The 21,681-nt window shown below is 46.9% G+C and overlaps 2 protein-coding genes across 4 annotated transcripts in view; one reads left to right on the top strand and one right to left on the bottom strand.

The window, feature by feature from the left end:
• The window catches only part of LOC118290409 (protein eva-1 homolog A), a 221,191-nt gene that overhangs the window by 67,459 nt on the left and 132,051 nt on the right, over positions 1-21,681 (bottom strand). For 2 of the 3 annotated variants that reach the window (XM_035618055.2, XM_035618057.2), the window contains one exon: positions 15,090-15,188. In XM_035618055.2, the coding sequence (XP_035473948.1) occupies positions 15,090-15,188 (99 nt within the window). Of the gene's footprint in view, positions 1-1,974; positions 2,334-15,089; positions 15,189-21,681 lie in introns of those variants that run through there. The other variant, XM_035618059.2, reaches the window with a different exon arrangement.
• mrpl19 (mitochondrial ribosomal protein L19) lies at positions 3,067-5,687 on the top strand. The gene is made up of 6 exons (XM_035618081.1): positions 3,067-3,181; positions 3,411-3,531; positions 3,622-3,740; positions 4,165-4,299; positions 4,868-5,049; positions 5,171-5,687. The coding sequence occupies exons 1-6, from the start codon at positions 3,103-3,105 to the stop codon at positions 5,390-5,392; spliced, it is 858 nt and encodes a 285-aa protein (XP_035473974.1). The 5' UTR covers positions 3,067-3,102; the 3' UTR covers positions 5,393-5,687.

The raw sequence follows: 21,681 nt of genomic DNA, 5'->3' as shown, positions 1-21,681 counted from the left end.
CCGGGGGCTCCTAAGTGTTGCGCCGCTCACTCCACACCTCTAATTAGCCGTTCAGGCGGCTGTATAATAGAGGACGATAACAGGGAGAGAGACGGAATTAAATTACCCACCGGCAGAGTTTGTGTCCATTTCTGCAAGTGAGCTGAAAGCCGCTGACGAAATGTGAAACTGCCACTACTCCCCGCCGTCGACAAAAAACGATGCAAACGCCAGAGGGACGGGGACGAACTGGAAGATAGCACGCGACGAGGTGAAATCCACTTTTACTACTGCAGACATTCCTTCGGGAGGGTCAAGCCGGAGCCGGATGCTTTCACCTCGGTGACAAAGGCCTCGCTGATGAGGCCCCCGTCACTAGTTCAACGAGGGGTCCGACTGACAGATGTTCGATCTAAAGCCATGCCACTCTATGTCACCGTGCGGCCCGGCAGCACCTGTCAGTCAAAAAGAGCTCCTCTCAGTCTCCGGGGAGACTCCAGCTGGTCAAGAATGCGAGGAGGACTGAAGGATTTCTTTGTCCCCGGGGTTTTCTGAGGCCATCCCCCTTATCTCCTTTCATTGTCGGGGATGCCCGGTCAGTATTGCTGTAGGAGCATGTGGCGGTGAGCAAACAAAAATTGCATCTATAGGAACACATCAGTGTCCCTACAAGGCTTATGGATAAAACGGATACGTTTGAGTGTTTCCTCCCCCCCCGACAAAACAATGGGCCACTGAGAATTACAGAGGGAAAGTTTCAGAGCAAAGAAATGTTGAACCAAACGCTCGGGTTCCTTCACATAAATGATTTTCAGCCTCGGACATATTTGCATAATCATGTCTAAGCTGGGGGTTATTGGTAAACCTGCTCCGGGCAGCGGAAATCTGGAATCAGATGGTCTTATAGTTGTTGTTTTTTTACTACTTAATCAACCTCCATTTGATTTACCCTGTTGTGTTATACTTGGCATAATCAACAACCGCTCACACACGCAAGGAAAATCACACAGGGTGAAACCTTGTTAACGGCCTTCCAATACACCTTAATCTTTAGCAGCTCATTTGGCACATGCACCGCACGCACACAACGCACACACACACACACAGTCACACACACACAGGCCACTTGAACATACATCTGCTCTTTAGCACCTTTTTCCCCACAGTGTTAGTCCGCTCGTTTCCAACCATTAGTCCCATTAGAGGCCTATTAACACTGACACAAAGCTCCCTTCCTGTTTTATGGCACAGTAAACAGGACCTGCAGGCCTGCCCCGGGCTCAGCACAGCTCAGTGGCCTGTAATGTGCAACGCAGAATACCTCACTGGTTTTGTAGTATGCGGTCACACCAGCTTGCACACAAACCTGGATTAATAACCGGCAGCCCGTGCATTGACTTCTCCAAGTCTACAGAGAGTCGTAATCTCTGCGTCTCTATCTGCTTTTATTCCCTGAGCTGTGAGTCTGCAAAGGGAGGACAGCCACTTGGTCTAGACAATAGTTCCCATCGAGTAACACATTAACCACATTCATTCCATTTATCTCAGTTGCATTAGTGTTGGTGCAGATAAAAGATAAGCAGCACTTTTAATCCCCATGTGCTGATGGCTTTTAGTAAAAAAAAAAAGAAAAAAAAAAAGGGTTGAACCTGTCGTTCTCTCTCCACACGCTGCGCCATAATTGGCCCAAACATGAGATCAGCACGACCCGGGACCTGTGTTCTAGTCCGTGTGTGCAGCAAACAATTCGAGTGTATGTGTGTGTGTGTGTGTGTGCCAGAGGCACGGGTTGTCCAGAGTAAGCGCGACGCAACACTTCAGAAAGAAAGAAATCACTGCTCGCAGTTTGTTTGCGGAGCACGCGTAAAAGGGACCTGGTCCTGAACTCCCAGGATCGGGGGGGGGGGGGTCTTTTAAGGCCCCGGGCAAAACAAAGTTGTTGTCACACAGCCTCTTCTGTCAACAACGCACGAACACGACACAACAACGACCGACCTGAGAAGTCCGACGAGCCCTCGGCGAGGTCGCGGAGGACGGACAGCCACGTTACTCCCACCAGGAGCGCACTACCGACGGCTGACAGAGTCCCGTCTGAGAAGAACATCCTTGAAGCCTCGGAGTCGGCGAGTTCCTCAGTAGCATCAGAGAATCCACCGGCGGCAGCAGCATTGGGTTTCAGGTCGTGCGTCGCATGCGGGAGACGTGCGGTCCCATCATGACTCCGTGGTCTTCCTCCCTCCTCATCCTCCCTCCGCCGCACTCCGCACAGCTCTCGGTGTGGGTTCTGACTGCGTGTCGAGTTGTGTGGTGCAGGCAGCAGCCCACCTGAGGACCGACGCCCCCCTCCCCTCCCCTCCCTCCCTGCGTGGGCTCAGACACACGCAGTCCCCAGCCGGATACACGTCTCCATGCACCCAGTGTACCATGTACCAGGGAGCTTCTCATCTTGGAGAAATGAACTTCGAGCATTTGTTCAGAATTATTATATATACATATATATATGTGTATATATCCTACTGATACTACATTTTACAAGTTGATACTTTTATACTTAAGTTAAAATGGTGGATGCCGGGCTGTCACTTTTTAAGTCTCGGTAACTGGAACCAATCAAAAGTGGAGGGAAATTTATAAATGTCACTCTCTTTCTCTTTTGTTGATGACATATATAGGCTATACGCTATTAATGTCATTCTTATAAATATATAATACAGGAAGTAAGGTATAGGTGAATTGTATGTATTAAGCTACAGACCAAAAAAATGGAAAATTACTTTTTATCAACACTAGTAAAGTGAAACAGCTGATGCTTGTCACTGTTCTGTAGACTGTGGCTGTAAACTGGCTTCTCGATAAGAGCGTCATAATAAAAATAATAATTGGATTTAACTTAATTTGTGTCAGTGTTTTTCATGCTCATGGCACAGCCATTGATATGAAAAATGACTTTTAACTACACTCTATGGACCAAGTCAGATGAGGATGTATATAACCGACAGAGCGGTGGCGCCATCTTGTGGACAACTCGCTCAACTACAAATCCGGACAAACCGCGATCTAAAATACCGTTCTGCCTCCCACCGGCTTCCGTACGAGTTCACACGTGACAACAGGAGGTCAGACATGGCCGCCTGCGCTAAAGGGCTCGACAAGTTGATCTTCTCCCTGAGGTCGTTACGAACCCTGCAGCTCCGAAATGAACGTGAGTACAAACTGAACACACTCTTGTTTCTCCGCTATACTTTATTTAATTTGCTGGCAGGTTGCAAAAAAAAATAAAAAATGGCGTCGTATACTGAATGTACATACGCTATGTTAGCTAAGAAGCTAACGGCAGGCTGTGTAAACTAATGCGCAGGCTAATAGCGTCCACGTCTGTCCCAACCGTGACGATGCGTGTCTTTAAATATTGTTTCTTTCCCATTTTCCAGGAGGTTTGTCCACGTCCGTGTGTCGCCCTTCTCCCAGGGAAGACAACGACCCCCCCAAGTTCACCCCTCCGCCCAAACCCGTCGTGATCGATAAAACACAGACTGTGGCGTCTATGCGGAAGTACGTCGTTCCTCGGCAAGGCTGCATTACAATCTCTTGACACTCAGGCCTGCTTTGGTTTTTAATTTGTTGCCTCTCCCTCCCTCCCAGGTTCCTAAGCCCAGAGTTCATCCCTCCACGACAGAGAACCGACCCTTTCAAGTTTTCCATGGAGAGGAAGGACATGGTCCGCAGGAGGAAAGTGCTCAACATCCCCGAATTCTACGCAGGTAAGGATCTATACATTTGCACCGCGAGCTGAGGGATGGTCAAGTTCTGTCCTCTGCAGACCTGGAGAACTGTCGTCCGTGCTTTCATCTCCTGCTGATTTAATTCCCTGCAACTCACCTTGTGTATTTTAGGCAGAACATCTGAGACTATTACTTTTAGTTGCTGATGTTAGAGAAGATGCCACTATGACGATTCACTTCCTCATCCTTGAATTTTAGAATTAATTTTATGATTTAACTTTTGCACGCTCTGTTTCTTTTAAATCTTAATGTATTTCTGAATTATATTAACAATTGTCTGTTCTTTATCCATTCGGTATCACTCTTTATCTTTGTCTAATTGTACATTTTAGTGTTTTCAGAAATGCCGTATGCACAAAGATGGTCATTCTAATTGCGCAAGTTATTTCTGATTGTTTCAAAGGGAGCATCCTGGCGGTGACCATGGCCGACCCTAACGCCAGCGGGAAAATGAATCGCTTTGTCGGAATCTGTATCCAGCGAGGTGGAAAGGGGCTGGGTGCCACGTTTGTCCTGAGGAACATCATTGATAACCAAGGTGAGGTTAATTCTAGTGTCTGTGAAAGTACTGGTCTAAAGAAGGTTGAATAAAATGTCACACTAGACTGTGCATCGTATCTCTTGGTATGAGATGAGCATGAAGGAATACTAAATACTGAAGAAATGACTTTGTAATCTATATCTTTCCATACATACTGTAGCTGTCTCTGATTTTTAAGTGCAATTTTATTTGGGGAAAAAAGTGATAGATTATATAGAATGCATAGTTATAGTAATTTTGTCAATGCATGCGCAAAAAATGCGCATGCATTGAAAAAAACATTTTGGCACATGAGGCTGAGTATTCGGGCTCTGTAAGGAAAATAATCAAGAGATTTTGAGAGTTAAGTCATAATTGTAATATCAGCACCACATTATTATAAGTATTAGGACTTTGATAAGTTTGTCTTCTCCTCAAAATATTATGACTTCAGTGTTGACCGATGTTGAACGTGATTGAGGAGGAAGAAAGGCCAGAGTTTCTTTACATGTTTGAGAAGTGAACGAGGTGACTTTCAGGTAAAACACTGGTTTTAATATTGTATTTCTGTGTGTGTGCTGCTCAGGTGTGGAGATTTGCTATGAAATGTACAGTCCTCGCATCCAGAGTGTTGAGGTGCTGAAGCTGGAGAAAAGGCTGGATGACAACCTGATGTACCTGAGAGATGCTCTGCCCGAGTACAGCACCGTGGACCCGGACATGAAGCCCGAGTCCTGCTCCACATCTGGAGAGGTGCCTGTCAACAAGGTGAGACAGCTTCACCTCACATAACTCTTAAAAATAAAAGTACAGGATGATATTATGAAAACACAGCACGTTGAGAATGCAAAAACGATCGCACGCATCTCTGTCTCCGTCCGTTTACCAGATCAAAGTGAGGATGCTGCCGAAGCCGTGGTCGAAACACTGGGAGCGACCCAGGTTCGGCATCCAAGGCATCCGCTTCGACCTGTGCATGACCCCGAGGCAGATGGAGTTCGTCCAGAAGTGGGCGCAGCCCTGGCAGGAGTACGACATGCTGAAGGAGTACGACACGTCCCGGCTGGAGGAGCAGATCTTCAGCGAGGTCCAGCGGGAGATGAGCAAGTGAGGGGAGAGCCTCCAAAAATCCAAATGTTCTTCAGTGGAACCACCAATGTACAAATGGGTAAAAAGACTAAGATGCGATGTGAGATTTGCATGGATGTGGAAGTTCATCCAGATGTTAACCACAGCCACACGTGTGTGTGTGTGTGTGTGTGTGTATGTATAGAAGGAGGAGCCAGGAGTCCTTCAGTCTGCTTTGTGATGTCAGATATTCCATTGATCACTGGCCTTGGGTGTGACATTTGCAATCATGCAGATATTAAGTGGGTTTCTATAATAAAAGATATTAAACCTCCCAACTTTGTCTCGTCTATCGTAGGTTTTTGTTGTTGTTGTCTGGAGTCTTGACACTAGGTGGCACTATTTCTCTATATATGTTGCATCCATCGGCAGTTGCATAACGGCCTTTGTTGAGTTTTGTGTTTTGAGGGAAATTCCTGCCATGGTTTCAGCTGAATAAATGATGGAGGGGTTCTGTTACCAAAAAAAAAAAAGCCAGTTAACTCGAGTCCTCTGGTTTAAAACTTGGAAAAGGGTCAGTGAGTATGTGTTCTGGGTTTAACTTGATGAAGATTTCCAAAATAAATCAGTAAATCTGCTTTTTTTAAGTACAGGCCTCAGTGCTGTGCACTTTGAAGGAAGAAAAAAAAGACAGGACCAGGACACCCGGTAGTGTTTTGCTGTTGTGGATGGAAAATTGTGGTGTTGAGAGCGTCAGTTAGGTAGTATAAAAACACTTGGACTCCTTATGTTATGTCTGCTCTCTCTCTCTGAGTGTGTGTGTGTGTGTGTGTGTGTGTGTGTGTGTGTGTGTGTGTGTGTGTGTGTGTGTAAACATGCACAACAAGTCCCTGCACTCTAATTTCTCCATATTACAGGATGAGATGCAGAGAAAATGGTCTCTAATACGGGAGTAGCAGATGTTTACTGCGCTCATTATGGACCACACAGATTTCCCCGGTGCGGAGATACAGCGGAGCGAAAAGAGGGCGATTTATCCCTGCTGCGTTTAAGGACGTGGAGTGGGAAGAGAGCTTTTAATGTCGGTATGCAGCGATTCACAGTGCTATTTGGTGGATCTCGTGGCTAATCTGGTTATTCATTCTGCACCTGTTGAACCCCTGCACCAGTCAAAATCAGTCGCAGTGTAACGTACGGTACTTTTAGTCCCGGTTTACTCTCTGTGTCCAATCGGACTGGACCCGCGGCAAAGAAAAACAAACTCCGTCCTCGTCTGTGTACAGTAGACTGAGAGCCTGTCCTTGCACGTTGTCATTACACTGCCCACTGAGCCAGCTGGCCCTTTCACCTTTTCATTTTTCACTCTCGGTATTTCTGCGTGGGGACAGATTGACGTTCCAAATGCCGAGGCGGCAACTGAAATGTTTATCCCGCAGCACGTCGTCGAATCTTTGGAAAACATTCCCCCCTCTCCGCGCCGTGACGCCGCTGAAATGGTAAACCAAGTTTAAACCGCAAAGTTAACTCAGTCTGAGTTACTGCTTCAAGGATACTTCCTGCCTCTGTGTGTGTGTGTGTGTGTGTGTGTGTGTGTGTGTGTGTGTGTGTGTGTGTGTGTGTGTGTGTGTGTGTGTGTGTGTGTGTGTGTGTGTGTGTGTGTGTGTGTGTGTGTGTGTGTGTGTGTAAGTACTTCATGGTTGTGATCTCTACTGTATGTGCCTCCCATGCCCTCAGGTTGACTTCTCTGCACCTGGAGTGAAGTTAAAGCCCCTTGGCTGGGAACGGAGATCAAACGCCAGCACTCTCTCTTTCCCTCTCTCACACACACACACACACACACCCAGAGAAACTTGCAGACACACTATCGTATCAGCAACCGACGCGCAGACACCTCAAACAGAGCCAACTGTAAACGTCTGGGACCGCCCGTCTTGCCACTCGTCATTGTGAAACCAGATACGCTCCGTTCACGGTTGCCGTGGAACCGGGGTGGGGCATGCAGGTACTGGGAGCACCATAATCCCACTCCTCGACAACAGCCAACCGTAAAGCATGGTGGGCCGATGATAGTTACAGTGCAACAATACAGCGAAGGTCAGCGCAGGAATGCAGGGAGGGACACACTCCTCTCATCTGTCTTCTATCCCCCTTTTCGCTGGTTCTCCCATGACCTTCATCTCTCCTTCGCTCTCGGCTTTGAAAAGGAGCCAGGTTGATGAATTGGAGAGGATGTGATACAGGGTGTGCAGCAACTCCCACAGGTTGAGATGTTTCGGGGTGAGTCCTTGCACCGGTGTGGCCAGCGAACTCCAAAACGCAGCTTCACGCTCTATCTTTTCCGAGCGTTGCTCTCTTAACATCTCTGTCAAGGTGTGATTTCTTACTCTCCCGCCTACAGGCCTGGGAAAATTAGTTTCACTCTCTGGCTGCGTCTCTGTCAAGTAGTGTGAACTGTGTTTGAGCTGTGTGTGTGTGTGTGTGTGTGTGTGTGTGTGTGTGTGTGTGTGTGTGTGTGTGTGTGTGTGTGTGTGTGTGTGTGTGTGTGTGTGTGTGTGTGTGTGTGTGTGTGTGTGTGTGCGTGTGTGTATGACAAGTGCAACGGGATACTGGGCCACCCATAGGCCCCAGGTAAATTACACCCTGTCACTGTGAGAGTGTGTGTGTGTGTGTGTGTGTGTGCGTGTATATATGTGCGTGTATATGTGTGCTTGTGTATATGTGTATGCGATGTACCCGGGGCCACCCGTAGTCCTAGGTAAATTACACACTTGAGTTTCACCATATGTTTCCAGTGAAACAACACGACCGTCTGCTCCTCTCCGACTGTCCCATGGGCCCGACAGGGACTCCTGCTGCCATCACTCTCTCTCTCTTTGTTACGCGCTCACACAGGCAACCTGACAGTGCGACAGCTGTTGGGAAACATTACAACGCGAGCAGCTGATGCCTGAAGTGGAGCAGGCACACACCACAGTCGGGTTTATTTTTTTGTTTTTAATAACGTGATCCTGCGCGGAGTGGGTCTGGCAGTGGTGCCAGGGGTCAAGGGTTCATTTCCACTCGGGGGCCAGGCATCTTAAAAATGAACAGATAAAAGTGTCCATCACATATGTTCAACGACTATTTCAGCACATTTCACTTATTGCCAACTTGAGCACGGGCTTGTCAGGCTCAGTACAGGACGGGTTATAAAACTTTCAAAACAGATTATCAATATCTTGTGTTATAAGGAACTTTTTCAAATGTTTAACATTTTGAAGAAATTTGACCACTTCATACGGGGGAGGGGGAGGGGGGTACTTGTGACAGCTGGCGACCTCAACATGTTTTCCTTTTTGTGCACAAATCAAACGAAAACACCAAAACGACACTGTTTTCATCCTACTGACAAGTAGATTCAAGATTCAAGATCGAGATTTGGTTGATTTGTCATTTCTTTCTGCATTTTTCATACAAAAAGTATTGTTTGTGCAGCAAATAGACGATATTGCTAATTCCTGTGGCATATAAATTTGTTGGTAACATGTTCCTCATGTGCCATGCCTGTGCCTGTCGGTCAGGGCTGATTGGTTGGCCTGCGTTATTTACCGGTGTGTGTGTGTGTGTGTGTGTGTGTGTGTGTGTGTGTGTGTGTGTGTGTGTGTTTGTGTGTGTGTGTTTGTGTGTGTGTGTGGTGATTTGGTTTTGTTTGATATGGTTGGAGTTGGCTGCTACGCTTCAAAAAAATTTAAGTGCTGTTGCAGTTGAGTTCTGACTTTGTTAAAACTCCCGCACGTGCCAATGTAGACTGTCATCGATCGGTGACGCACTGCCCCGTTAGTGCAGTCCCGCCGTTTCCCACTACGCAAGTATCATGTAGAATCACTTCTCAATAATCACGCCTGCTGCTGGAAATACTCACTGAAAGCACCAAATGTGTATTAACCCGCAGCTAAAAAACAGTCCCCTCAACAAATGCACAAAATGTTTAGAACTGGTTTTTAGCTCTTTTCATGGGACCTGTTGACAAAAAGAAAAGAAAATACACAACATCAAAATCATCCCTGACCATCGGCGATGTCTTTGGCAGGGCAAGCAGGATGGACTGGACGGATGGTAAATCTCTTGAAGGACACCATTACTTGCACCATTACTGCTCTGTGTTACCCAACGTGTGCTGGGGCAGTAAAAAAACAGAGGAGGCTTTAACAGCTCGGGCCTTGATAAATAGCCGGGCCAGAGTGGCCCCTCGGTCATATGATCGGAGGAACGCCGTGAGTGACCAGACCTGAGGTGGAAATAATTCTGAAACCTCTTGTTCCTAGGGAATCAAGTCAGATGTCAGATAATCACTGGTCAAATTTTAATTACATACATGTGGCCTGTACTGTAGAGCAGGTAGGCCGCCCCGAATTATCACAAAAAGTATAATTAGCAAACTACATTAGAGTCCAAAGTCTAAATGTGGGCCACACCGTATATAATAATGCCAGAACAACAACTCCTAAATCATTGAAAGCAACAGTGCGATACAGACAATCGCTCACAACAACAAACAAATAGCGTCCCAGCACATCTACATATCACAGCCGTCTGAATTTGTCCTTTACATATATGAGTATTTTGAGTATTTTCTTCTTTCAGCGTGACCCTGTCCACACGTTGTGCAAGATACGATTATCCAAGGCCGCTTGATGCATTCTTCACATTTACTTGGTATCTCTGCTTGTTTGTATGTGTGTGTGTGTGTGTGTGTGTGTGTGTGTGTGTGTGTGTGAGAGAGAGCTCAGGACATGCGAGCCAGGTCATAGCACAGCACATTATTCTTTATGAAGGGTTGTTATGCCTGTTGGGACATGACGACCCTGTCTGGTATTTAAAAATAAACACAAATAAATAGCCATGTAGTCTGAAGGCACACTTTCTGCTTTGAGGTGAGGAAGCAACGTTGCGGTTCAAATCTGAGCAGTTTCGCTCCCTCGCCTCTAGGGGGCGCCCTCATCTTTGTCTCCCCACCACCACTCCAACGCAGTTCCCCTGCACAGCTGGTCTTCTTCTCTCTTGAGCTGTAATTGCAGCTCTGTCCTGGGAAATATAGGGAGGAAATCCCAGAGCTTTCGCCCCGCAACAATGACAATAAAAAAAAAAAGAGGTGAAGAAAAGAGGAAGAAAGCATTTCAGCTAAGATGAAAGAGGGAGGGAGGCTTAGGAGGAGAAGGGAGGTGGAGGAGTGCTGGCTCGGGGGAGTGCAGAGAGAGGTGGAGGTATAGCGAGAGGGAGAGATGAAGGAGAAAGCAGGGGAGGAGGGACGGCGTTGGTGATGGTAGTAAACGCTTGAGTTTATTAACCTCATTTAGTCGAGAGGCTGAGAGTGAGGGGAAGGGGAGGAGTGGCGTGTTCATACTGTGAATGCAAAGCTGGAGTTTACTAATGAGGGCTACACACACACACACACACACACACACACACACACACACTTTGCTTAGCTTATTCCCCACACTCATACCAGATTCACCTTGATCTGAAGCCAAGTACAGAGTTAGAACACACATTCACGGGACCCGGGCGCTGCTTCGTCGCTGCGTCTCTCGGACTCTGACTTTCCTTCTTTCTTTTTTTTTCTCTCCCCGCTCACGTCGAACAGCAGCTGAGAGGCAATCTGACCCCAATTTTCTATTGATATACATAGAAGGTAGTGGGCAAAAGGAAGAGCCGAGGCACACGTTTATTTGATCCCCGGCCAACTCGCACGGCCAACACGCTGTCTGACAGAGTGAACCTCATGAGTTCTCGTGCCTCGCGAACGCAGATTAGGTGCATAGTACATAGACAGAGAGTCGTTCACCTTTATGGGAATTTCAGAGGACTCCTCCTCCCTAAATGCTTGTCTCTTGACTGTGGGAGGCAACGAGAGCCGAGAGAGGAAACCCAGGCAAACTCTACAACACAAGGCATGGTGGGGAGGGGGGGGTCACAAAGGTCAACAAACAACTGAGTGAATTATGCAAAGTCTTGTGAGGTAACATGGTTAATTCTGTTTGCTAAGGTTTAAGTTGACTCAAAGATCCCGAGCACAAATGTTTGTAGACATGCAAAATACTCTGCCTTGAATAATTAACGAGTTTGATTCCAAACCTATATTGTTCCCTTCAAGGTTGAACTGCTAAATACGAGAAAAGAACATGCGTTACTTTTTTGCAGTGAAGGTCACTGATCCCAATGAGGTAACAACACGTTTCAAGTGAAGGGGCAGTTTTAAAAAATTGGTTTGGGTTTGCGCTTTACAAATTAACCCAGAGGGAGATTGTCCGACTCAGACACGTTCACGACAGCGGGAACATTTCCGGAGCATTCGGGTGAGGGGGTGAGAGCGCCCACTCGCTCGCCCTGAATCTTCTGGAGATGTTCCTGCTGTGTTCTCACGTGTGCATTTGTGACAATTCTCACTTGGGACATTTTCTGGAAACTTCACAAGGCGGCTGGCAGGAGAAGAAGTCCCATTTTGTCCTCTCGCATACAGCCCCTTTCGGAAAAGTTCAGGAAAACGTTCGGACTTCGGTGCACGTGTGAAACCAGCCCTGGGGTCATTCTCGTGCACTGATAGTACTGTGCATATAAAACTAGTTGTTTCATTGTCTTTCTTTGTTGTCGCCGAATTAGATATTAAAAAAAAAAAAAAAGGTGTTGTCTTATCCGTTTCAGACAAGGAGAGTAGAGCCCTTCACATTTCCCTGATAGCCACCCACACCATTCATCCATTACACACACTGACCACTAATGACCTCAAATGGACACGAAGAATGCACACTTAAGACGCCCGCCGAAGACGAATGGGTGAAGATGCACTCTGAACTATTGACAAATGGCATGAAACAAACACAACACACACATACGCCGCCGACACACACTTAGAAAGCCCGGTGAAGATGGATGACGCGGTGAAGATGCTCCCTGAGCTGAACTGTAGGTGACAAATGAGCCACCTCGGTGGGCGCACTGACCCCCTGCTATGGCCGCCCAAGGGAGGGCTACTCTGTGACTTGACAAAGGTCAAGTGACCGTTTCTTCACATTGTCGTGCCCTACAGATGGGTAGACCCATAACATAAACACAATCAGTGAACTAATCTACTGCATGCTTTAATCTATTTTAACTCAATTCAATTTTAATAATCAAATTGCATATTTGCCCCAAGACCAAGATAAAATACTGACATAAGATAAGATAAAATGAGATGGGATAATCTTTTCTTAGTCCCACAATGGGGACATTTGCTGTGTTAAAAAAAATAGAAAATAATATATACAATGTAACAGAATATATACAGTTTGAACAGAATATATACAGTGTAAACCTGTTGCACATAAATCATTGAATTGCATAGTAAAATGAGGTTAGTAATATAGCTGGTGTAGATGTAAATAAAAATCATCATCATTTAAACATCATATGGCAAAAACTGCCAGTTTAAACTGCCAATCTAGTTGCTGTGATTATAGGTTATTTAAAAAATATGTTAAACTACATATGTGGCTAAACCCCACAAGTTAAAAAGTGAATGGAGTTACATTTCTGTGCCAGCCCTTCTTATACCAAAATACAGTGTTGTGACTTTTTTTTTTCTTTTTTTTTAAATGAAACTATTTGGAGCACCAGATGGGCCGGCGAATACAAAAAAATGTCTAATGTCAACTTGCAACTCCGTGACTGACAGCTCACCAAACACTCTTTGAACCGCTCTGATGCAGTCAACCCTGTTACCCATGTGGTAGCAGGTTAAAACACACACAAAATAAGTAAGAACATTTGCAAATATTTGACCCGGGCCTGTAAACAAAAATAAATCCTAAATCAGCCAGCCAGACTCCCATTTGGGTCAACACTCTTTGAAACCAGGTCTGGATGGATGGTTCAGAACCTAAGCTGACCCATTAGTCCAGCACTCACAGAACGCACGGTAAAGAGCTGTGACCGGCCTTTCAGGGCAGCTCCCAATCGTTTGTCTACGTCCCAATGCGCCGCCCGTTCGCCGTGTTTCACACACACACCATCATTAAACTTTTGACCCCGGCCGCGTCCGTCACCCTTTGACAAAAAAACCCCGCTCTTTGAGTTCTGCGCCTACTGTCGATGTAGTGGTCAGCTCCGTCACAGACAAGTTTACGTGTCTTGTCTTCATTGTTTGGTTGTCTCCATCACTCCCCCCCCCCCGCACACCTGATGACTCGGGTCGGCTGTTGTTCATTGTGAGCGCGCGAGATAAATCCGCACGGCGCACGGTGAAACCTCACGTGCCCTCTGACTGTTCTGCGTGACCTGCGATCTCGGAACTACACACCGTCACTCTTAATGTTACCAAATTGCTCAGATCAGCTTCACAGCTCATTATTGGCCAATAATACAAAACAGCTTAATTGTTTTATTGGTGTCATTGTTTCAACCTTCAGTGAAAACCGAACTGCATCAAAAGAAGGGGTTATGAAATATCATACACGCTGAGAGAATCTCAGCGGGGGGGTCGATGCCGTGTGTTGTTATAGCATGTGGGTGTGGTGTGGCTGGTTTCTGTGGTTTTACAACAGCTTAGCCAGCTGATAGCCCTGATAACAGCGCAGTATCCATTACTCGATGCTCCATCCAGCCACCATTACGAATTCCCTTAAGGTCACGACCTCTGAGCCGTTCAGCCTCCTTCGCCACTCTCCCCAGCCCAACGGCTGGCCAGTACCACTCAATACCCCAGGTCCAGTTTCCCCATCGGCATCAGCCCCTCGCTCTCCTCCTCCACCCCACCGCAGTCCCCATAGCGGTGTCTGGATCGGGGGGTGTTGGCGCCTAACCAGCAGCAGATGTGGCTCCGCAGAGAACACCGGCCCTCATTAACTTCAATGGATTTCCTAATGCGACAGCTACCATATTTCATTTACCGCGCACCCGGACCCCAGCGGACCTGACGGGGGCCAACTGATACTTCCACTCTCTTGCGTTGTGGAGAGTGGTGGTGGTGGTGGTGGAGGGATTGGGGTAAGGGGTGCACTAAGAGCGAGGGGGCGAGGAGATCGTGAGTGTGAGGCGAAAGAAGAGGTGGGGAGTAAGGGGATGTCGGAAACCAGAGCAGAAGACATGACCCCTCTTACCGAGAGGAAATCAATTAATTCGTGCTTTTTTACGGCGCGGCGTCTGCGTCGAGGGGCTGCAGCCGAGTCAGCAATCTGAGGCAGGCATCAGGGGTAATATAGCAAAGGACCGTATCACCATATTATATCAAATACAATAAAAAAAGAAGGGGAGGAAGAAAGAGAGAGGAGAGAAACCCTCTTGTTCGGGGTGCGGACGACGGACGGGAAAGGATTGAGGAAAAGGGAGGATTAAAAAAAAAGAGAGAAACATGGACACTAAGGGAGACGGATGCGGAGAGGGAGGGAGAGAGAAAATTTATGGTCCCGGGTCTTATTGTTCCTGTACACGTGAGAGTGCACAGCTGGGGGAAAAGAGGGAAATGGGGTACAGATGTACTGTATCAAACGCAGAGGCCTGGACTTCAATAGATACATTACGATGGGCTCCCCTGCTGCACTCCCCTCCCAAACATCAAAACCTCCTTCTACCTTTCTCACCCTTCGAGCTACTGCCCCCCCCCCCCTTTTTTCCCCCTTACAACACATATTTACCCGATAGAGGCCCTCTCTCCCTCTCGCACTAATATCCTCAACCTGTGTTTTTTTCATCCTCTGTGGCCGCGTTCATTTCACTTCACTCACTTAACTCTCCGTTCTTTACGGGCGCAGCGGGTATCGGGCGTCTTCCAGCGAGCGGTGGCCTCCTTTGAACTGTGACCGGCGTGTTTTGGAAAAGCCTACCTGAAACACACACACACGTACACATGTTAGCAATGTCCAGGCCTAATGGCATGCGTATATTATCATGCCCCAGACGACAATACATCACAGCTGTTCACACTTGCCCCCGCCGCTCCTGCCATATCCCTTTAACGCACGCACACGCGCGCACACACGCACACACACACAAACACAAATCATTACGAGAGGATGTATGGGAGAAGGAGGGGAAGCAAGGGAGGGCGAGAGAGGGTTTGTGCCCCCTGAATATACAAGAGTTGCCCCCATTCCAGGACTGTGGGGGGGGGGTGGGTATCAGTGGAGACTCTGGAAGTGGAACTGGCCGTGACCCTCACCTCCTCCTCCTCCCTGCTAACTAGAGAAAGAGAGATGGAGAGAGAGAGCGAGAGAGGGAGAGGGAGAGCGAGAGGTTCCCTAAGGAGCAGAGAGCTGAGACGTCGGATAATTCCCGGTGCTTTCCCGGTGCCTATAGAGGAAGGGGGCCTCTCTGGATTTGTCAGTTGTGGCTGCAGCTGTCTCCGGGCAAAATGGACCACAGTGGACCTGACACTTGATCTCTCTCCTCCTTCTCTGCCCCTCTTTCTTGTCCTTTTATCTCTCTCTTTCTCCCTCTTTGCTCCATTATTCCCTTTCACTGTCTCACACTTTCTGCCTGAGTCACTCACCCTCTTTCTCTGTCCGTAAGAGCACGTCCTCACACAAGCCCGCTGAGTTAGACCTTTTTTCTTTCTTTTCTTTTTTCTGTCTTTTACCCCCCCCCCCCCCAAAAAAAATGAAAGGAAAATGCACTCTGGGATCACCCGCTTTTAACTTCAACGCGGCTGAACGCATCGCACACTCGTTGTCACCGGCCTGCACTAATGTTTTTTATTCTATTTGACAACTTTGCAATGATTTCATTAGCGATTTGACTGATGTGTCAATTAAGACGTACTGCCACCATTTGCATGCATGGTTCAAATTTCATGAGCTACAATTGAATTACTTTTTTCTTTTTTCTTTTTGACGCTCATGCAGTTACACATGAATATGTATAAGGAGAGCAACCAAACAATGACTTTGTCCGCATTACAACACAGTTCACGTCTTAACTGGAAGCTGGGTCCTGTGTCTCTTTATCAGCTTCTATCTTCGTTCTCTTTTCCTTCCTATCTCTGTTCCACTTGACCCGTGAAGCCTTTTTTTTAACGCCCGCCTCTCCACGCTGAGCGAGTATATGGGTTAACCAGAAAACCCTCTTCCTTTATCTGATCGCAGGAGCAGCGGCGGTGTTGTCAGACCAGAATGCGGTCGGTCTGTCCAGTTTCTCCTTATCGACGCTGTTTGCACACAGCCGCTGCCGTTATCGTCATCGTGTCCGCCGTTGCCATTGTGGCCGCCGTTATCACTGCCACCATCGACATCACCTCCGTCAGTTATCTCTTCGCTTTGTCACCACCAAACCCCCGAGCTGACAAGAAAATCGTGTTATCATTATCTCTGTCAGAAAGACACAACGCAAACAATACAAACTTCACGGGTAAGGCACTTTATAAACAATGACGGAGCAAGAATAAATGTGAGACTTTAAAATGTAGTTTTTTTTAAAGGAATTTGCAGAATGTATGTGTGTGTCTGATTACAGTGGAAAATCCATTTTTACAGTCCGCAACGGCAAAACATACTTATTTCTCTTAAGTGATAGTACATTGAACGTAAAAGTGACCAATGACCTCGGTCTGCAGTTGAATGAAGGAAGGCCTTGTGCAATGGTTAGAATAATTAATAAAAATCAAGCCTCAACTCTTTCCTCATTTAATTTTGCAGTACAACATTATGAGGATGTGGCATCTACCATAAGTCCATAGTAAGTTGACGAGTTGCAGGAGAGGGATGCAAATTACATGCAAAACATTTTTTGTTAAATATTTGTTTACTGTGGCATTTTTATGGCCTGTTCCTTTAACAAGAAGTTGCATAATCCAATGCATTCTGTGGGGAATTTAATTGACACATCAGTGCCTGTACCTGAGAGGGAAAAAAGCATCTTGTGCACTTTGTGTTTCGAGTAATTGGCCTACTTTGTCCATATAACACATCTGGCTCCCAGAGCCGCGCGGCTACAGTCTCTATAAAGTGAAACACCATCCATAAAATCTCCATTAGAGCAGGGCTGCCTGGAGGTCGCCGTGAGGAGAACCAAGGGGTCACCGCTCCACTGTAATGCCTTCACACATGGGGTTAGAGGTGAGCGCTGTTGACATTCCTCCCGTGACTGTCTGATACCAGCGTGATTGATCTGCCGGAGCGAGGCTCTGGGAGGTACACTCCCCACTCAGCTCCTGAACTTAAACATTTAGATTTGGTCGCGCATGTGGCGTTCAATCTGTCCGCCTTTTCCCTCTCGTCTTCGCCGCCGCCTGTGCGTCTCTTTTCGCCCTCTCTCGCCCCAAAATGTCTGGTGGATCTCCAGCGAGGGTTTTAGTGTCACACGGGGATTGACCTTGGGAGGAACGGTGCCAGAGAGTGTTTATCTGGCTTTCCCCTCATCTAAACCAGATAAAAGAAGAGCGCGGTGATTGATCGCCCACTCCTCGCCTGAGCCTTCATGGGTTTTTCTGTTAGCAGTTCCCTGTGAGCTACAGTAGAGGGCTGTGAGTTATTGCCATGTCAAATTCCACACCTTCTGAGTGCCGTTGGCCTTGGAGGGGAGGTAAACGCGTCTACCTGTGGCACTTTTCTTTTTCCTTTTGATACACTCAAAAGGTTTTACTGCCCCTTTGGGCACGAAGCAGAAGAGGTGACTGGAAAAGATGGAAGAGATGGGAGATGGTAGCTTTAGCCCCCTGCCCCAATCGGTCCACGTGGGAAAAAAAGGCTCCAAGTGACAAACTGCAAATGCAGATAAGAATCTTTGATGATCGCAAAAACAGAGCTCTTGACAGATACCTGCCAATAGCCCGGGGTGAGACCTCGCATACCTTACGTGTCGCTATTGGGCGCCACACCTCCCGCAGCATGAAGGTGGACGGCCGAATGAGAGAGAAAGTACCATTTTTTCTTTTACCTTTTTTTTTGGTGCATCAAATGAGGATGTAATTATGACACACTTGTGATTTACAGTAAGGAGACAATTGAACAAAGCACACCCAGCTTTCCCGCAGTCATTAGAGCCCACTCACAGTCCAGCTTATCTCTCCCAATCAAACACACCAGCCCCATAATACCCCAGGATGGACTAAATCACATGTAATTGGAGGTTCTTTATTTTTTCCGACTCCTCTCAGCCCGAGCTCTGTGAAGATAAACCTCCCCGCCGCAGCGGTCTCCGGTGTCCTCGAGTAAACAAACAAACAAACAAACAAAGTTGGAGGCGGTGAGCGGCTGGGCAGGCCGGTCAGGGTTCAGTCGCCGGGGCAACAGGATCCCGGCCCGTTTGTTTCCCCCCCGGGAGGTGGGGCGGGCGAGATCAGGGGGGTAGCTTGTTGTTTATTACTATAATTTGTCTGAGTGACTCTAGAGAGATTTCAGGGCTCTTTGAAGCGGGGCTGGATGAAGCCTGGAGCGTGGCATGTTGTGCCGGGCTTTGGGCCCAATTTCCAATTCGCCTTCCTCCCCCCCGCCCCATCCGACCTATACCCTGTTCTTGTAATCTTCCATCCGAATCCTTTATCCTGAGCCGCGTCATTCCAGATCCTCCAGGACCTTGAGGGCCACACAAATGGAGAACTTATCTCAAAAGTCAATCCCTCGCATCTTTGGTAGGTTCTTACAACCGCCACACAGAATTGGAAAAAATAAGAAGGAGTGTCAGTGCAGTGATGTAATATAAAGATAAAATAAAAGTTTAAAAGAGAAGAAGTAGAATTAGAGTTTTCAGCGATGTCCAGGGGAAGTGAATTTTTGGGTCCAACTCACTAAATCAATCCTGCAACTTGTAATATGACTTTGGCTACGTCCACAATACTACTAACTCAGTCTTACGTCTGCTGTCCACACTACTCTGGAGATTCCGAGCACCTACAACAGAGAAGTTTGGAATCGCTGCTTGCACCGTGTTAGTTTTTTAAAAAAACTCTGGGGAGGCGTTGTGGTACGGACGGACAAAAATGTTTGGAAACGGTTTTCGCAGTCACCCGCATTCGCTCCCTGGTTGGTCGTTATTGGTCACTTTCAATTTGTGGGCATATTAATAACGGAAGGAAAAAACATCTTATATCACTGTTCACATGCTACGAGGAGAGCTGCGTGGACGTTTACAGCGTGTCATGTGGCAACACTGGCTCCAAGTCAACAGCTGACATGGAAAATGCCCATCGAGAGACTCGAAGCCGAGATGCTGTTTCCATAAATAAAACAAAAACTGTTTCATCCGCTCAATGGACAATGCTAACATTATCGTCTCTAAGCAAAAAGAGCAGCGTTCAAAATTCCAGCGTGACTCGGAGCTTCATGAATTTACATCTCGAATTATGTCAACTGAAAAGAGAGGCAGCCCATTCATGAAACGTTAGGCTCATGTGTGCGCGTGTGTGCGCACGTGTGTGTGTGTGTGTGTGTGTGTGTGTGTGTGTGTGCTTGCGGTGGCCCGGCTGCATGTGTCAGTGTGTCCATGTGTATATTGTATTCCTACATAGGAAGTCCTCTCAGCCCGGTCCTCAGCCGTCATGTGCATGTCTGTCTGTGTGCTGTGTCCTGGGGGGGGGGCAGACCCAGAGTAGGTTTAATTGGTGTCAAGCAGGCCTCGGTGAAAAGCCATCAGGGACTAGGGACGCTCAGCGAGACAGGAAACCTTTTATTAGGGGACTTCCTAAAACTGCACGACTCTCTGTGTCGCTGTCTCCCCTATTGTCTCTCCCCACATCCCTCCCTCTTCAAATCTTTCATCACCGCTCAGCTTCCATCTGCTCTCTTCCTCTCCCACTTACTCTCCGTTTGGCTTCAAACATTCACTATTTATCACTTGTACTCCCACACTCGACGCTCTCTCTCTCTCTCTCTCTCTGTGGTATTGTTTTTTATGTCTGATGTCTGTCCTTGAGAGAGTGAGGGAGTTTGTCTCTGGGGGAATCCAGTGACCACAGGGACACACCAAGCCAGCCAGCCTAATGATGACAGCACTTCCTGACAGCCAGCAGAGAGACACACACACACACACACACACACACACACACACACACACACACACACACACACACACACACACACACACACACACACACACACACACACACACACACACACACGCGCGCGCTCGCACACACAGCCTAAGAAACCATGAAACAGACGGATGTCTACCCTGGGGATTTTTCACTACATCATTTTTTACAAATGATCAATTATAAGAAACATAACATAATTAGATCCACTTAGGCAATGGATCTTATTGCTCTCGTATCGTATAGGATTTATTTACATGTTTTTTTGTCTTTGTAGTGTCTTGTAAGACTTTGTAGGCCTGGCACCTTTGGGTGAACTGCATGACACATATTCAATTATTCATTCGTATAATGACTGATATCAAATTTGCCGCTTGGAGACACATTTCCTTCTCCTGGCTTTTATGAACATTTTTGATATGCATGAAACCTGAGAGGTAATACTAGAAATTGAAAACACACATATATACATAATAATATACATACACAGAAGTATATATATATATATATATATATGTATGTAAAAAAGCTGTCATAATCACGACACAAATTTTGCTGAAAATTACAGAAAATTGTTAAAAAAAAACCTTTTAATGAAACATCTAACATGTATCTCGTGTTATGGCTGAAATATTATTTAAAATTCTTTTTTTCTTTCTTCTCTTCTTTTTGACAGACAGAAGCACATTTGCATACATATACACAAACCAGGGTGCGTGCAGTACATAAACATGATGGAGCAGCTGCATGTCTCTAGTGCTGCCCGCTGTGTTTTGTCAGCAAGTTTAACTGTAACCGTAACGGTAACTGTAATTGCTGTTGCACAAGAGCGACCAGGTAAAGGAAAAACAAATAGCTGCGGCGTAGACGGCTCCTCTTCCTACTCACTGCACTTAACTCATCCATACCGCACGCACACGCACACACACACACACGCACACACACACGCACACAGGTCACTGAAGATAGCCTATAAAAACCATCACTCGCATACATCATCTCTGTGGAGGAAGTTGTGAGGAGAGTTTTTCCAACTTTTAAGCAAACGTCTCACTAAAGACCTGTTTCCAGTTTTCCATCTCTTTGCCTTTTTAATAGGAACACTGTGTAAAGCAATGTGTTTGAGGCTCACCAGCAGGCACGGCCGCACACAGCACGGCGGGAGAACACACTATACGTGTGTCGGTTTAGGTACGTCACACTTGTGAGGTGTTAAAAAACCCATCTCTGTGACAGGAACCAGGAAACAGGGACAAGCAGAGACTCATCCTGACAGCTAAGCTCCAACGGTGGACGCCTAACTGCCATTGTTACGAAAGCCTGCACAAAGTTCGTTTTAGTGTTTTTGTTTAAGA

The sequence above is a fragment of the Scophthalmus maximus genome, chromosome 18 (assembly GCF_022379125.1).
Source record: "Scophthalmus maximus strain ysfricsl-2021 chromosome 18, ASM2237912v1, whole genome shotgun sequence".
NCBI lineage: Eukaryota > Metazoa > Chordata > Actinopteri > Pleuronectiformes > Scophthalmidae > Scophthalmus > Scophthalmus maximus.
Note: the sequence above shows the minus strand (reverse complement) of the source record. Positions and strands in the feature narration are given on the sequence as shown.

Bases quoted from the DNA above. Each gene is read 5' to 3' on its own strand.
- mrpl19 (XM_035618081.1), top strand. From the start codon at position 3,103: ATGGCCGCCTGCGCTAAAGGGCTCGACAAGTTGATCTTCTCCCTGAGG. The intron at 3,532-3,621 runs GTACGTCGTTCC...CCTCCCTCCCAG, and splicing joins ACTGTGGCGTCTATGCGGAA to GTTCCTAAGCCCAGAGTTCA. The intron at 3,741-4,164 runs GTAAGGATCTAT...ATTGTTTCAAAG, and splicing joins CATCCCCGAATTCTACGCAG to GGAGCATCCTGGCGGTGACC.